The sequence below is a fragment of the Centroberyx gerrardi genome, chromosome 8, assembly GCF_048128805.1.
Source record: "Centroberyx gerrardi isolate f3 chromosome 8, fCenGer3.hap1.cur.20231027, whole genome shotgun sequence".
NCBI classification, from domain to species: domain Eukaryota; kingdom Metazoa; phylum Chordata; class Actinopteri; order Beryciformes; family Berycidae; genus Centroberyx; species Centroberyx gerrardi.
In genome coordinates this window covers 10,704,984-10,722,856 of record NC_136004.1, presented here as the reverse complement: position 1 = coordinate 10,722,856, position 17,873 = coordinate 10,704,984, and the positions used below count along the sequence as shown (strand labels likewise).

At 41.0% G+C, this 17,873-nt stretch overlaps 1 protein-coding gene across 7 annotated transcripts in view; it reads left to right on the top strand.

The window, feature by feature from the left end:
* The window catches only part of pbx3b (pre-B-cell leukemia homeobox 3b), a 59,806-nt gene extending 45,364 nt beyond the window's left edge, over window positions 1–14,442 (top strand). Inside the window, exons 3-10 of one of the 7 annotated variants that reach the window (XM_071927832.1) lie at window positions 1,868–2,109; window positions 3,076–3,266; window positions 4,273–4,408; window positions 9,814–9,979; window positions 11,074–11,186; window positions 12,223–12,316; window positions 13,867–13,871; window positions 14,350–14,442. In XM_071927832.1, coding sequence (XP_071783933.1) covers window positions 1,868–2,109; window positions 3,076–3,266; window positions 4,273–4,408; window positions 9,814–9,979; window positions 11,074–11,186; window positions 12,223–12,316; window positions 13,867–13,871; window positions 14,350–14,442 — 1,040 coding nt within the window. Of the gene's footprint in view, window positions 1–1,867; window positions 2,110–3,075; window positions 3,267–4,272; window positions 4,409–5,289; window positions 5,320–8,188; window positions 8,192–9,813; window positions 9,980–10,563; window positions 10,642–11,073; window positions 11,187–12,222; window positions 12,317–13,866; window positions 13,872–14,349 lie in introns of those variants that run through there. The other 6 variants (XM_071927831.1, XM_071927833.1, XM_071927829.1 and 3 more) reach the window with 6 other exon arrangements.
* Window positions 14,443–17,873: the final 3,431 nt, after the last annotated feature.

Sequence of the window (17,873 nt, the reverse complement as noted above, 5' to 3'; positions counted from 1 at the left end):
CACACCATTACACCTAAAAGACTCAAAGCCAGCCGATCCATAAATAGAGGCAAATTTGTTTTTCAGCGGCACCGCAGTTGAACAAAACACAGCAACAGGGAGGGGAGAGGAGGAAGCATCGGAGTGGCCAAAAATAGTGGCCAAAATATGATGTGTTTCCTTATTTTTCCCATTCAGGATTGTGTTGAGAAGGAAGAGACAGAGAGAGAGGAAGAAAGGGAATGTTTTGTTCCTGTAGTATTTACTGCTATGGCCGGTGTGCGGGGTCAGTCGGGCAGAGCGTGGTAAAAGGGCCTCTCTGATTGCATGGCTACTGGCTGACACAATAGAGCCACTAATCTTCTTATTTAGAATCCAGAGGCTGGCCATATCTTAATGAAGCTGTAATGAGCTGTTGAAAATCCCTGAATTGCGGGAGGGATTATTGAATTGAAACAACCCTGGTAATCATAACGTTCGAGTGGCCACTCAGTATTTACTGCCCATTGAGCCACATTTTTATCCATTTATTGGACTGAAATGCTTGAGCTTGTTTTTGTTGTAATTTTGACCTGCGGTGTTTTGCTTTTTTTTTTTTTTTTGTGTATTCTTTGTGAAGTCTGGCTTCATGGTTACATTGTCAGTGCATGCAGGTGTGCACGCATGCTAACTGGTGGCTGATTACGACTTGCTGACAGACTGGCTCGACAGAAAACCAGAGGACATAAACAGCAGGGTCCGATAACAAAAGCAGAAGTCACGACTGAGCAATTTACATACAATTTATTCTGCGCTCATTTGGAGTCGTCTGAGCACCACTTCTATTCTCATCAGCACTATTATTTCTTATATGGTAAATGCTCTAAAATCAAGAGTGCAGAATAATGCCGAATTCAGATCTTGAGAGTGAAGAGAAATCAAGCGAAAAATGTAGACTTTTCTAGAGTTCCTAGTGTTCACTGTGTCAAAGATGGAGACACTTACTAGAGGTATAGTTTTCTGTTTAGCATCCTTTCACAGAGTAGAAGTGCCACTTCACCATTGAGCATTTGTCAGTTTATGGATGTTGCTGTCATGTCAGCCTCCCCGTACACACAGTGTGCAGCGCAGTGTGTAAATAAAAGAGAACAGGCCTAGACATGGGCGACAGGAACACAGCACATACACAGAAGGTACCCAGCACATGCCTGTAGGGGACTCCTCATACTATAGCACACTCTCTAACTGTAAACATAATGTTTGTAATTGGCCTTAACAATCCGGGCTCTACGGTTCAGTTGCATTTGTGAGTTTAACCTGATGATGGAGGCTACTGTATTATTATGGTGCTCTGTTTTATTTTTCACCGTTTTAAGGGTAATGCAACCTGCCATGGCCTGGTAGGCTTGAAAGAGTGTGTCCAGGTGTGATGTGTGTACATGCCAAAAAGAAGAAAGAAGAAAATTAGGAAAATTAGTGATATTTATTCCAGTTGCCATTGAGAAGTTTACCCTAAATACTACGGTCCTGTATACAAACTCACTTTAAGATAATCTTAAAGATCTGACCATTATGTGATTTAGACTCAAGACTAAAAGTGATCAGGCTTTTGCTATTAGGGCTCTGGAATGACCTGCCAGAAGAACTTAACCTTACAAAATCAGTACCATCTTTTAAATCAATTTGGATAACAGTTTACAGACATGATTTAATGTTTTTATGATATTACATGGCTGTTTATGAGTATGTGTATGTGCTTTTTTTTAATTCAATTTCATTCTTCTATTTAATTAATGTTTATTACTATTACATCTTGCTCTTCAGGAATTCTAAATCCTTTCTATAAATTGTTATTATTATTATGGATGGCGTTAATTGATCCTCTGCTCCCGTCTGTGTGCTACTGCAGGTCTCAGCATCCGCGGTGCCCAGGAGGAGGACCCCCCGGACCCCCAGCTCATGCGTTTAGACAACATGCTGCTGGCAGAGGGCGTGTCGGGACCGGAGAAAGGTGGCGGATCCGCCGCCGCCGCAGCTGCGGCCGCGGCCTCGGGCGGGGCGGCCGACAACTCCATCGAACATTCCGACTACAGAGCCAAACTGACCCAGATCAGACAGATCTACCACACAGAGCTGGAGAAATACGAACAGGTGAGGATCTCCGCGTCCCAAGGTTGGGATCTCCCCGGCAGAACAGCTTCAGGATTCCTTTGCTGTATTATCTACCGCTGAGCTGCATGGAACAACACACTACCTCCTGCACTGTTGCTCCACATCCAAGAATAGCAACTCAAATTTCAAATGTACCTGTTCAGTTCTACTGCACATCATACTGCACTTCCACAGAGTTTCAGAGCAGGCTGAAGTACTAATGCAGGCGATATGCATGATGGAGGACAATGTGTTATCAGCGTGGAAAATAATTGCAGCATTACTCACTGCGTTGTAGTTGATTATAGAGATCCAAGGAGTGCCTTAGTCATCGGTGTTAAATGAAAGTATGATCAGCTCCTTCACCTAGCACTTTGAGCCTGCCATTAAGCACAGAGGCATTATGGGCGAAAATAGAAGGTGTAACAGTGATGCCTCAGCAAGCCAGTGAGGTAAATTAGACTAATTTACTCCGTGCACTTTGAGGGAGGAGGAGGGTACGCGGGGGCACACAACACTTCGCCTGGAGTGAATGCATCTTTCTTAAGGGTGTTTCCAGGTTTTAATTATCTAAATGTAAATACTTAACGAATTTTACTCAGAGTAATGAGCTAAAGTGTGCACTACGTAAATGAGTTATTCTAATTAATCATGTATGAACTACTGGTTTAACGAAAAGCTGTTTAAATTCTCTCCGCATTAGGCCCAAGCCAAATTGCAAATCGGCATTTGTATTCATAGATGACTTCACCTATTATGTCATCAAAGTAATATATAAACACCACACTCTTAACAAAGAGAGCAAGCATGTAATGAACTCGTTGCCCATGTGAAAAAATGTTTTATCCCACCCTAAGATAATAGTCAAACCATGAGCTTTTAAGAAGTTATAAAATGCTTGCTACTGTGACTTGGAGCATTAACAGGACTGGGTTTGGCTGGTTTTCTCCCTCTCTCTCTTGGCAGGCATGTAACGAATTCACTACCCATGTGATGAACCTGCTGAGGGAACAGTCTCGCACGCGGCCCATCTCACCCAAAGAGATAGAGCGCATGGTGGGAATCATCCACCGCAAGTTCAGCTCCATCCAGATGCAGCTGAAACAGAGCACCTGTGAGGCTGTCATGATCCTGCGCTCCAGATTCCTTGATGCCAGGTCCGTGGATCGTGTGTGTATATGTGTGTTTATGCGTGTGTTTGTGTGTGTGTGTGTGACTTGGTACCTAAAAACTTTTATTACTTCTATATGACCCATATAAACAAATCCAGTGGGCAAGGTCATTTTTAGACTGTGTGCAGGTCTGTTTTTTTGGCACACCACACAGTATGAGCACTGCAGAGATGCATGATTTTAATTATGTCCATGTTCCATGCATTATCCATTTTCAAGACAATCATGCCCTCACACCTGAGAGCAGTTAAGACCAAATGAAACGGGGACCAAGTCATGTGTAATGGATGGAGGGGAGGTCATCAGCAGGTGTTGTGGATTACTCTAATCACTAACAGTGTGGCGCAGCGGAGCTCTGCGGAGAGCCGGACAAGTTCGGGCCAAACAACCCAAGTGGAAGCACATTTGCTGCCCACTGCCCGTGTGAAGTGCGGTAAACAAGGCAAAATAAGCAAATGCTCAACAACATGATAAGTAGTGCCCTTGGGAGGGAAGGGGACCCAGATCTAGTTAGAGTTTGCTTGTTTCTACTGGAGATCCCTGGGGCTCTGGCACTTCAGGAACGATGCTCAACTGTGCATGCCGTGATTTCTATAATGTACCGAGATGCACTCCGACTGGGCTTTGCGCTCCATCACGAAGCCCACCCATCCGCTGCACTAAACTCCACACATTACACGCCTGGACTGGAGATTGGAGACCAACAGACCAAATTAAACATTGTATGTGTTTTGTGTGTATGTGTGTGTATGTACGTGTATGTGCTTGTCAGATCATCGGTCGAAGTATGGTCTTTTTGTGTGTTGATGAGACTCTCGGAGCAGGACACAAATATTCTGCCCCTGAGGGCCCTTAGAGCCCATTCCTCATTATTTTCACCATTTATGTGTGAGATTGATTGTGCAATTTGTCCGATCCAAATGGATGAGTTAATGCTGGTCCCGCTAATAAGCTTGCTTTGGCCTTTTCTCTTGTTTTGTTCACCACTCAGGCGGAAAAGAAGAAACTTCAGCAAGCAGGCGACGGAAATTTTGAACGAATACTTCTACTCGCACCTCAGCAACCCATATCCGAGCGAAGAAGCGAAGGAGGAGTTGGCCAAGAAGTGCAGCATCACAGTTTCCCAGGTGGGTAGCGCTCATCTAACAGTGGCTGGTTGGTAATCAGGGTGGAAAAGGCCAAAGCCTAGAGGGATAGCTACCACAGGTCACACCACCAAGACACAATGTCCTTACCTAACCTTGACATTGTGACTGCCTAATGATGCTTCAGTCAAGGCTGGTCCCAGTCAGTCAGAGCAGGGCCACAGGGAGGGGAGGTCTATATCATCTTGGCCTCAATCAAAGCACTATGCTGTCCTTCCTTAGCTGCCCACGCTGGGTCCCCTGCCATTTTCTCTCTCATCCCCATCCACCATGTGTGCTCTCTCTGTTGCCTGGTCAGTCGCTTAGGTCAATTAAGCTGTGAAGAGTAAAAAAAAAATTGCATCATCCATTACTGTGAGAAAAGCTGAGAAAAGTCTGGTGCTTCAAAACACCGGATGATACTGGGCATTTATTTTTTGAAGTATGAACCTGAGTGTATGTTTGCTGTTTAAGGCATATTTATGGCCACAAGTGACCTTGCAGGACTCTGCTAATTCACAGTATATGCTTTGACTTCTACAAAAACACTCAAAAGATGTGACTTTCCCACTTTATACACAATCTAGCCTCCTTGTTGGGTAAACCTGAAGGCAATATCTCTCACACCCAACCCCCACATCCAAAGTATTATTATCTTGTGCTACTTTTTTCTGCTATTATTGTGACTACTATCTAGATTTTTTTTATACTCTATTGTTCTATGGTGGTCCTCATGGGACACAATATCAAGAGAAACGTTAATCTATACAATAACGATTAATCTACAGTGTTCTTTTTTGTGTGGGGAGGGGGTGTTGAGGGGTATATTGAGTGTAGTCATGAAGAGTCAGATACTGTAAAAGCCCATTCTTTTTTGCCTTCAGGGGGTGGGAAGCACCATCACAGTATCACAGGTATGTCATAACTTCTCCTGATCCACTGTTGTTTTCATTCTTTGTACCTCCTTTTGTTTATGTATGTACAACCTCACACTTTCCACTGCACAGAACCCCCTCCTCTCCTCCCCCACACTAATGGATCAATGCTAATGTTATCAAAGCATACAGCTTTAAGTTTGAATTTACGCTAAAAAAGACTGGATAAGAATGTTTTTTCTGCATTTACATTACACCTTTAGCACACCAGCTATTTTTGATTATACCATATATTTTTAGACGACACCCATGTCACCATATTATGTGTGTACAAATGTGTCACATTGTATAATTTTTTACTTTTTTTTTTTTTTTTTTTTGCTATGATTTACCACATTCGGCGTTATTTTTTTGTTTGTTGTAGAGCGTCTACTAGTTGTGTCCTCTCTTGAATCTTGAACTACGCTCTGTGTTTATTTATTTATTTATTCCCCCCCCTCTCTCGTTCAGTGTGTGCTTTATGGTGGTTTAAGAAATGGGCACTGACCCTCACAAATGGAGCTCCACTCTCTGTTCTCTGAGTGCCTCGCTAAACAGGCCACTGTATGAGTTCCCATGAGAACAAATCAGTCTATGCAGAAATTAGAGGGCTTTTAAAAATTCACTTGAACTCATCTCAAGCCCCATTAGTGGCGTACTCCTCGACGAGCGGAGGCCACGGCAGACATTCTTATTGACTTATTCTTAGTGCTTTGGCTCATTTTAAGTGAGTAACAAAGTCGGAGGCTCAACGTGATGCCAAGCGCACCGTAAGTGTGTTATCCCTCACTGTACCGCAGTCTTTCAGAGTCAGAAGCCACTCACTGTAGCTATTCTGAGCATCCAGCTAAGTAGTTTTTCAAACACCCCAAACTCTTTTGTGAGCTTCGGTAATTAAACAAGTGGTTCATTAAGTAAAAACCATCCAGTAGTGAATGTTATGCCAATATCAATCCACAGCATTGCTCAATGCATCATCACTGATGAAACGCCCTGCATCGTTTTAACAGGGATCATTTAAAATGCAAGTGAAGCACAGTAGTCTCTTCCCTGAGACTGAGCAAAACCCAAATCCCTCCCTTGGTCAGGGGGAGATTCCTCTATGGGTGACTGGTACTGGAGATGTTTGCTTTCCTGTGCTGGCACACTATCACTGACTGAGAGCCAATATATTCCCCCCTTTAACTGACTGCATGGAAGACCACAGTTCAAATCCTGCATTTTTTTTCCAAAGCCCTTGAAAAATGCTGCAGTGATAACCTTGAACGAACAAAAAGATAAATTAGGATTTCTTGAATGTATAGATTCAGTTGGCTGTTCCTTTTTTATTATTATTATCTGACCATTTTAATGTGTCTGATTTGATTACTAATATGACAAACGGCATCTCTTTCACCCAAGGCCAGTGTGCTTGTTTATAGCAACTCAGTGAAGTGCAAGGAGCTAATGGTGTTGTTGAGATTACCTCACTACATAAGGCGATGGCCCTCTAAATGCAGGATGCAGCCTTATTATTTCCCCCTGTCACTTTGCATGTGCCACGTTGGGCTCCTAAATGAAGGCACGGGATTGGACGGCTGTGGTTCGTGTCAGGGTTTATGGATGTGTCAGAGGCCATAATTGATATAATCTCCGGGCAGGGCTGTGGGAAAGGGACACTGTGTTCGTAGGGCATTAGGCCTCTAGACCGACTGTGAGGGCAGATCCCCAATGCAGAGATGAATTTGCATTACAATCTAATGTTACCCGATTCACTGGCATTGTTCTTCTAAGTGAGTGACACTTTTCAATATTTCACATCATTATGAATTTAGAGAAACGAAGCCTTGAGTTTTTATTCATTATTAATGCGGCCTGTATAATTGATATCACAGATAGGGAAACCACCTTTGTATTTAAAGCAAACTTTGAGTGTTTGGGGCATTTTAACCTCAGCCGTACTGAGACCTTAGAAAGATCACGCATTGCCTTTCATTGACAAGAGAAGTGTATTGACCTGAAATAGGGTGGAATTGTTTGAATTATTAACTACAGTTCCATAGCCTCTCTGGTGGGTAGCGAAGAAGGAAACGGTGTCGTGTTCTTGCAAGGAGTCTGCATGGTCATTATACAATCGCTGCCTTTGAGGCTGCTGAGGTCAGGTAATTCAGTCTCACAACCTGGTTCTCACTACACGGAGGAGTCAATTGAATGCACGGCCTGCCACAAGATAAAAGGGAATTAGTTCTGTAGATTGGGTTGTGGTCCCCACCTTACAGTGCCGTGCGTTGACTCAATGTTTAGCTGAACCTGAGAATCACTAAAGCCAGAGTTCAGTGGGCAGGAGAGGAGTGTGTGCAGGATGGAGACGGGGTGCTGTGGTACCCAGGGTATTTGATGCCAACACTGCTGAGTCTGCCCAGGCTTGCAACACCATACAGTGGCAGAATACAGTCATAACAACCTTCCTTCATAACAAAGTACACTGCCAGATCGAACCAATCAAAAGTTGATGTTTCAACTACTTCCTCATCAAATGATTAGCCCATTACATTTTATTACAGTAAGTTGTAACACTTAATTACATCACCACCATATTGGTTAAAGCAATCTGGTGTGGTAAAAAATAAACTAGTGTGTAGTCTGTCAATGTCATCCATCACACTCACTACTGTAAAATACATGTGCGAACAACACTACTGACGTTTTTCAAGAATTTAGTTCTGCTTATTAAAATGTTTGTATGACAACATTGTACTACTTGGAATTAAATAGACTGATTAGGCTAGGAAAACATTTTCTATCTTTTCCAGTGCTTTGTGAGCACTTTGTGAGCTGTCTGAAAGAGCGAGACTATTGCATCCTCTTTGGCTCTCGAATCCTCCATAAGCAGGTTAAGTAAAAAGGATGATGGCCAGGGCTTTCATTGCTTCCAATTAAACCTTGCTTGTTAGTTTAACCTCTAGGTAAACCCATCAAACAATTGATGTCAAGGAAACCCTGCCAACAGTGGGCCTCGCCTGAATGGTCATTAATTTTAATTGCCTAGATATTAAAGATTTAGAGCACAGAGACATGCAGGATAGAAATGATCTGATGTCCTGCAAATCCAGTCAGTTTTTGCGCCACAGCATTGGCGGGCTGCTGGGGATATTAAAATTTAAGCACATGGGTGGAAATTAAATAAAGCGTCATTAGGGGCAGCTGCTCTTTGGCTGGTCCAGCCGTGGGCTGCAGGGCCTGAGAGGGGGGCAGCAGCACAGCGACAAGACACTCTAATTTATAGGACCATTAAAAACAACCATCATCTCATTATTATTCCACTGTTATTGCAGAGCCAGCATTCACACTCAGGGTTTACCCCTCATACAACTTTTCAGTCTCTGACTCTGATGTTGGATGTCATCATTTCAATTCAACATAATTAGCTTTTCCAACTAATCTGAATATAAATATGCCCGGTTTCATACGTTCATTTGAACTCAAGACTTCCTCCAGCCTTTAGAGTAATATTTCACTTCGGTAGAATATTTTCTTTTTTAACATGATATGAATTAATGTTGGCTGCCCCAATAATCTGTGGTCACCGCTGTCTGCAGGCCTTTTCTCTCCAACTCTTGTTTTGATAATTACAAACAAGGAAAATTGCTTCTTGAACTGTTCAGCACGCGAACACACAAACAATTGTCACATTGCCATAGTTCATAGTTGGCAGAAGTATTGTATTAATTTTTGGTCTTTTGATTTTCAAAAGGAAAATGAGCAAGTACCATCATTATGGATACCCAAACTAGGCCAACCAATATTAGTGGTTAATGAGCTCATAAGCAAGTACGCTCGCTTAAAAATTATTAAAAGTATTTATGGAAAATATGAGCATTTAACAATTTCATATGTATATTTTTAGCATTCCGTTGTCATGATTATGCTGTCTTACTGAGTTGATGTCTAGTAGATATTTAGTAGCACTAAGAGAATGTGCAGTATTTCATGCTATAAACTACTGTATATATAGCTCTGTTTGTCCTATGATATTTCACTGGCTTACTTGGCTGACAGTATGTGCAAGTTTACATTACAATCATTTTTTATATAAGTTGTCATTCACCTTGAATTATTTACCTGAATCAGACAGTATTCCTTCAGAGGGTAAAAAGTGCACACATTTCACTGAGTTTCCTGACAGGATTTGTATCCTTAACAGCAGCCATGGTCATGATATGAAATTATGAAAACTTTAGTGCCTGTGCACTGGGAGACGAGGGCCCCCAGTGTGTTGGTTTTGTCAGGAGACAAACAGAGAGCATGTCATGCTCCCATCCATGAGAAGACACAAGTGATTCCTGATTATGGCTTAATTAGCTTGTGTACCCAGTGGACATTACTGCAGGGGCTGGGAATTGGGTACTTGATGGACCCAAACATGACATCTTGAAACAATCACACTGCTCAGTGCACTGTGCTGTGGCTGCTTGACGTCTGACTCCTCCGCGTCTCCTCTGCTCTCCCCCACAGGTATCCAACTGGTTCGGCAACAAAAGGATCCGGTACAAGAAGAATATCGGCAAGTTCCAGGAAGAAGCCAACCTGTACGCCGCCAAGACTGCTGTAACGGCGGCGCACGCCGCAGCCGCTGCAGTGCAGAACAGCCAGACCAACTCCCCCACCACACCTAACTCCGGTAGGCACTCCAGCATATAGACAAACACTCTGCCCTCCACCTCAGCCCTTAACCCGCTGCCTACCTGCCTCACTCTCTCATGCACCGTTCACACAGGCAAGAGTGACAGGCTCTGCTCCCAGCTTGGGGATCACAGTGTCTCCTGTCTATAAGACAGTTGATGCCAAGCAAACTCATGCATAAAGAGAGCGTTCCTGACTTGTGAACCGAGAACACATGTATTTTTGGAAAAAAAAAAAAAAAAAAGTCAAGAATTCAGAATGATGCCAGTGGGATTTGTTTTCCCTTGACTTTCCGTCAACTTCCTGTCATTTGTCATGTAATGGTATGTAGTTCCACTGAATGGTAGCGCTTTTTAGCTAAATAAAAGGGAAAGTAATTGCTGGGAGCATTTTACCTAACAGTATGATATCAAAAGGGCAATATATGCAATTCATATTGAATAGGATTCATATGAAAATGCAAAGCCTACAAGGGCATGTTTAGTCCGGTAAAAATGAGTTGTGTAATGCTGAGTTTGGACTAGGTTGACCTGCGGCGGGATGTGGTAAGCTTATGAAGTGGTCCCTTTTTCTTGCACCCAGGATTCCAGATGAAAGATGAAGAGTTTCAGCTGGATTCTGCAGAGAGCAAAAACACTCTTTTAACCAACATGTTTACTGGTACTGGTCTTTTCATAAGCTTCTTATTGTCCTTGTCATTTACCATGTGATACCTCCCCACCAACGTTAGATTGGAAGTAGGTGATGTGGAACAATTGGGCGCTTAAGCGACCAACCACATATTAGAACCGGTCCCTTGTGTCATGTGATTTTCATTTCGTTTGTGTCCACCCCCTTTTGTGAAACAGATCCGTATACCCTCTTCAGTCTTAGCGCATCGTCCTCTTCTGTTCTTTGCTTTCCTTCCTTCCCTCCTTCACCCTTGTAGTTGCTTGCTTTCTGGGAGTCTTACTTCAATGTATCTGTCTCTGTTTGAGTTGGGTCTGTGTATGCAGACGTGTGAGTGCTGTGTATTTACGTGTGTGTGTGTGTGTCTGTGCCTTCCCTTATAGCCCTTTCATATATTCAGCTACTTACATCTTCCCTTTCCAGGTTCTTCAGGTTCTTTTAACCTCCCAAACTCTGGGGACATGTTCTTGAGCATGCAGAGTCTGAATGGGGATTCTTACCAAGGGGCACAAGTCGGAGCCAATGTACAGTCACAGGTAGGATCAACAATCAGGGACAGGTCCTGAGTACCAGTGCAGAGAGCCGTCCTTGTCTTGCCTGTGTACTGAGCCATCCACAGTGCAGTCTGAAGTACAGTAAAAAAACAAAACAAAAACAAAGCATGCTGCTCATTTGAGGGCAGTTCAAATTACCACAGTGAGGCCTCCGACACAAAAGCGCGCCACACTGGGTGTTAGCCTTCCTGATTGAGCTGAACACAGTGCTTACTGACTCTAATTCGCTTTGGATGGAATATTCTGGCAGCAAAAATATAATCCCACCCCATTGCTATCATGACAAAAAGCAATTTCCTGGTAATCGGTTATGTCTAATGTCTGCAACAGACTACCATTTAAGTAAACATTTTGTGAATGCATTTGGCTTTGACTTGAGCTCTTGGGTCGGTATTGGGTTTATGGTACTGTGTTTTCCCCTTTTTTTCTGTATCCTATATTACTGTCTTTCCTGTCTCATCTTGTTATTGTTTGTTGTTGATGTCTTCCATTATGTAAGTTTAATTCAGCCACACAATAGACACGCCATCATTACCATTATGTAAAAATGTTATGCTATTCATGAGTAAGGTAAAATAAAAAGAGCATTAAGAACTTTAGTGTATGTCTTACATTCTTGTGACTTATATTACCGTTTTGTTTGTGAACCCCAATTTTAATTTTGTTTTCCGTAACTGAATTCCATTACTTCCTTAAAAATGTGTTAAAGCTTAAACCATAACCAATGAAGAAAATGAATGGATATGAGCATACTATTAACATAATACAGTATGCCTATTATTATTTTATTTATTTATTTTAGACAATCTATTAACCATGTTACAACATGGGTTAACATCTTGTTAGTATGTTTTGTGTCGTGGGAGCCCCTTCCACATGTTGTAGGCCCTTTTTTTTTTATATTTTGCAATGTCACCCTAGTCAGTATCTGTTGTTCCATTGAGCATGTTTACAGTCAGTGTTAGCCTGCCGTGAGACACTGAGTTGACCAGCTTGTCCACCTTGTCTGTCCCCTCAGGTGGATACCCTGCGCCATGTTATCAGTCAGACGGCAGGATACAATGATGCTCTGGGGGGCAACACGATGTATAGTCCACATGGCTTGAATGTAAGTAGAGATTTTTCCTGTTTCACATGTGGGATAGGGGAGATAAAAGCACTATAAAGGGAGCTACTGCTATTTTCTATCATCCAAATTCACTGCACTCGTGTATTATTGATAAATAAACAGAGTAATTATTTAATTCGCAGTAACTTGGGGAACATTACTTCAAATGTTTTCTTCATTCTGTGCAAAACATTATTTCAATGTGTTTTTTTGTCTTTTTTTTTTCAATAATTAAGGTACACTGTATTGTATCAGATGCACAGACCTTGGCAAGAACCCACTCTGAACACTGCCTTGGCTTGTGTTTTAGCTTCTTAAAGGCGCCAGTGAGCATGTGGCATAAAATATTAGACGTTGTAGACATCTTGGCACATTGTCACTGGATATGGATAAAAGTTGCATTTAATAAAGCACATTGCAGGGCAGGGGAATAAAACCACGCTTAGAAACCTCCAGCTTTACTTTAATAAACATCTTTTAATACTTCATGTGACTCGCACCAAAATGAGATGAAAAGGCTCTCGCTGTACTGTATCTGTTTCATTTAGCTGTTTTGAAATGCTTCACAGAATTTGCCATAGCCTTATCTCCATGATAAAATATGAACACGTGACCGCCTCCAGCCCTTTCCAGACGTGAATTCCATCTTCCTTGATGAGGTTTGATATGGAGCCTTCTTGTAAAGCAGCGCATAATCTGAAGCTATCAGAGTAAAGATTAATTTAGTTGATGAGAGAGGATGAAGAGAGAGGGAGGGAAAGAGAGAAATAGTATCAGACAGCTTTCTCTCCACTATATCAGAACAACATTAGAATTCGCCGTCTTTATATTGTTATGCCTGCTGGGCGCAATGCAAAGATATTCAAATTCTGAAATCATTCAAAGCTTAAACATCGTAAATATTGAAGCACAGACCAGGTATGACAATTTAGAACAATGTTACTTGAAATTAAAAAAATGGAAATGATATGAAAATCATTCAGAGAAAACCCTGTAATATGTAAACAGAAAGGGTGGGGGCTGTTGCCAGCATTCAGAGCTCTTGGTGTCATTTTGGCTTTGTTGAAGCCTTATTGCTATAAGCTCTTTAGAAGTGTCAACTCCTAGTAGGATCAAGTGTTTTGCACTTTCTCACAAGCTTTCTCACTTCCATGTGCAACGGAGGCCTGTGCATGCCGGGTCACCAGAGCACAGTGTGATCCCTGCTAAAACAGCAGCGCATTTAACACTAGCATTTGGGAGAAAAACCTGAACAAAAGTATTAGAGCAGGCTACGAAAGCGATGATTCTTGATGAAGTCAAATCTTGTCTTTACGGTCTTTACAGAGGATTTCATGTTACTGAGGAATCTACAGTAAATCATAATACCAATCCCAGCCCATGATGAGCCGTAGCTCCTAGTTTATAGCAACGGCCGGGAAAGTGCCTTATAGATGAATTAGCATACACTAACCTTTAGCTTTGTTGACGGTGACGTAGGGTTATCCAGTAAAGGCTAGGTCATGCCTCAAGCAAAGCAAAGTCAGGCCGGCTAAGACTGGCTCTCTTGGAGAGGCCCTGCCCCGTCACTTCCACTCAGCTCTCCCCACCTCACCCGGCCCCAGCCCTCCCTCTTCTTGACTGACAGGAGAATATGTAGCGACAAGCTGTCTGCCGCTGCCGAAATCTGCTTAGACACTGATTTCAGGGATCGCTCCCATTGGTTGGGACACGAGACAAATTTGTTTCCAAGAGTCTCTTTGCTGATGCTACTGAAAAGCAAAGAATGCTCCGAGTCTGGGCTAATCGCACGGCCTCGTTGAAAACACAACGTTTTTGAATCAGCTGACAAATTGGTGCAACCAAAAGCCACTTTTCACACGAGTGAAGTCTCATTTGCAGTTTTTGGAATGTTTTTGTCCCATATATTTGGATATAAATCAGTTTTTTTGATCACCAGTGGGTTATATATATATAATAATACACATGCATAATTGTATTGTGCTCATATTGCAGAGAATGTGATTGTAATCGCTACCCTTACTGTTTGTGTTTTAGGCTAATGGGGGATGGCAAGATGCAACGACTCCATCTTCTGTAATATCTCCGACAGAAGGACCTGGAAGCGTGCACTCCGATACCTCGAATTGATCTGCTATTACTGCATCTTAGCCCCGAGCTGGGCATGGACTCTTACTGGCTGACCAACTGCAGAGGATATACAAAACCTTTTCACAGCTAATTCTTTCCTGTACCTTGAAATCCCCATCACCATGCCACACACATACAATGACATTGTCCATTATGAACACCCAGTGTTTCTTGATCGTTCAGTGTTTTCTCTCTATCGTCATAAATCTCACCGACTGTATTCGCCATGCTCTTATTTGTTGTTTGTCGTAGGGGTAAGCACACATATGTACAAATATGAAACAGCCCTCAGATCTTGCTCATTTTCAATTGCGGACAAGGACAGAATTCTTTGCCCTGAACTTAAAAGTACTGGATGACACTGTCACGTGTATTTCAAAGACATTTTAAATGGCCATTTGTTTGTCTTGATTTAATTCGTATTTTCTATTTTGATAATTGGTTTCTCTTTACAATAGCGTTTGGTCTTTACAATCCATAGATTAAAGCAGCTGTTTCTTTGACTGTAATGTGTTTGCAATCTTGTCCAGCAACTCAACAATGCTACTGTTGACAGCTCAATGGCAGCTTTGTAGTTACTTTCAAGATTTATTTTGCCTTACAGCCATATGTTCTCAGTACATTAGTACAAGGAAATGACTATTCAAACTCTGGAATATAAAGAAGTGTAATTGATTGCTTGACTATAACATGACACCATTCCATATTTTATAATTTGATGTTATGTACATATGTAAACATGTTTTTTTTTTTTTGTACTACTTATGGAAATCAACAAATCCCCTACAGTACAGCACTTCCTTTTGGCACACAAGAGTACAGCCCCCATCACACAGGAGAAGTTGTACATAATATAGCTTAAGAGTAATTATACATCCCACCAATCAATACACAGCTTTATTACCTCATTCAAATTCATAGAAACCAATAATTTTCAACATTTCTGTAGCTTAGAGTGCTCACTTACTACCTCTAAACAATATCACCACCATAGTTTTTTTTGCCCTTATTTAACGTTTTTATGTAGTTATTTTGATGACATCTTGTAACATTGTAAACTCTTCATTCTCCATGTAATCTAATGTATATTTTAATCTTTTAATAAAATACAGTTGCTGTATTGCAACTTAAAATGACAAAAAACAAAAAATGGAAATGATAACAATAATATTAATACCATGAAAAATGGGGGGAAAAAATGAAAACAAAGTTGTTGGTCTGTGGCTTTTATGAGGGGGAGCGATGAACATTGTTGATAAATTAACACCAAACAGTAAAACTGTTGTAAATACTGAAGAACATTTTGAATGTTGCTCATCTTGTTACTAAATCATGCAAAAAAAGAAAAAATCACTATAAAAACTGTAATGCATAGAGGTTTCAGTATTCAGAACTGTAAATTTCCGGCTCTGTTCAGCAGGGTTCAAACTTCTTTTCTCTTTTTTCTATTGTATGTGATTCTGAAACTGAAAGTCATGACAAATGATTTGTGGCAGTGATTCTAATGTATTAAAGATGTTTAGTGTTTCTTTCTAACCAGACTACACCCTGGACTGAAAAGTCTTCCTTGTGGTAGTTGTGTAATTTCAAACATGAATAAACCTTTTGCTTTCATGACGGGAAGCTGTGCTTTCTTTTGATATTTGTTGAGTTGATATGAGACGAGTCCATAGGGATTAACAGGCTTGTCAACTTCTCCATTAAAAACTGATAGTAAGGGATGCGTTTTAATGGAGGGAGTGTTACACCTGTTAATTATTATGAACTTGCAACCCATTTAAGGTAGTATTTCTGCTCCCATTGCACAAACTTTTCCCCTTCATCACTGATAAAACAACAGGCCTTGCTGAACTATGAGCACAAAATCTTGAATCTTGAATGTATTTAAGTGAGCTGTACTGTCCATATACAGAATTATATGACACTGAGCAAAAGCTAATTCATTCAAGTGTTTGCAGGTAATCTGCATGCAATGCTCCTTGCACATAAGCTCTGTACATGGCCTTTGTTCTCATTTCATATAGTGGGTAGAAGGTGAAGACTTAACAAAACCTGGTTTGCAGTTACTGTGGAGCTGACATGGTTAGTGCAATTAACTGAAATGTCAGGCGCTTCTAATTCAGGTTATTTTGTCTGTCTGTTGTGGAAAGGCTGCCTTAATGGATCATTGGTTACCAATTCCACATGGAAATTGACATCCATTTATTCTCATTTTCTCAGCAGAGTTCTTCATTTTCGTGTTGCTCCTTGTGTCCGGTGTTGGTGTCTCTTAGTCACTGAGTTTGTTGGATTCTTCACAGTGTAAATACGGAAGAAACGTAGTGTGTTTGTACATTGGAGCAAATGGAGCAGAAGTACAACTTATGATGTACAGTTCATTTGCACACATTTTTTTTTCTTGTACTGGAGAATCAGTCACCTTGAGTACTTGGTTTGATTTCCACATAATGCAGTGAAGACCTTCACTGCATTATGTGGAAATCAGGAGAAGAGGAGAGAGATGTAACAGCAGAGCAGGAGCTTGATTCAAACCCATGCAAGCGCAATGCACAGACGGTTTCCCGGGAGAGCATATTTGTCCACTCAACCACTGCAGAACCTCATTGAATACCTTTCTCAGGAAATCATATCTTTATCCTGATATTATAAAGACATTAACCCATGCCACTTCGAAGATTTAAAAAAAAAGATGATCATTTTATTTAAATTTAGAATAAAAACTTATGTCTTTGAGGTAAACCAAAAAATGAACCCTTGAGGTTTTCAAAACTGCTTTGCATACAGCAAAATTAACATTTAAGCTTGCTTTAGGGACATTTCAGAGCATTTCAGTGCTGTTTTATTTAACATTTAGAGTATCCATTCAACTGTAAGTGTCTCTGTGACCATTAGTTCTCTTCATAATCATGGCGTTTAAAAACACTGTATTCTAACCCTAAAATGGGGTTTGCACGTGCATACATTTTTCCTCTCACAGGAATTATAAATGCATTTGCAGTTTGAAGTACAGTACTGCTGCACCCTGCCATTTGCATTACAATCTATTTGCTCATTCTACCTTTACAAATAGATACATTTGCTTCCTCAAGAGTTTAACTATTGGATTTTAAGTACTGCACTCAGCAAAATTGGCCTCAGAACCTTTATAAATAAAGAAGTTACATTTTCTGAGATTATGCCTATTAGAGCTTTGTCTAAGGTTCATTAAAGACGACATTTTCTAAGTAAAATTCACCATGAAAAGCATGCATCATTAAATATGGAAATCCTGAATTATATTAGCAATATGCACGATCCGAGCTGGTGCCAATTAAATTAAAGAAAGATATCATTTATTTTATTAAGGTAGAGTTCATATTATGTTAAATGTGAAATGTAATTTTTTTCATGGTTTGATTTATTGCTGATAGTGCATTGTTCAAAGACCCATG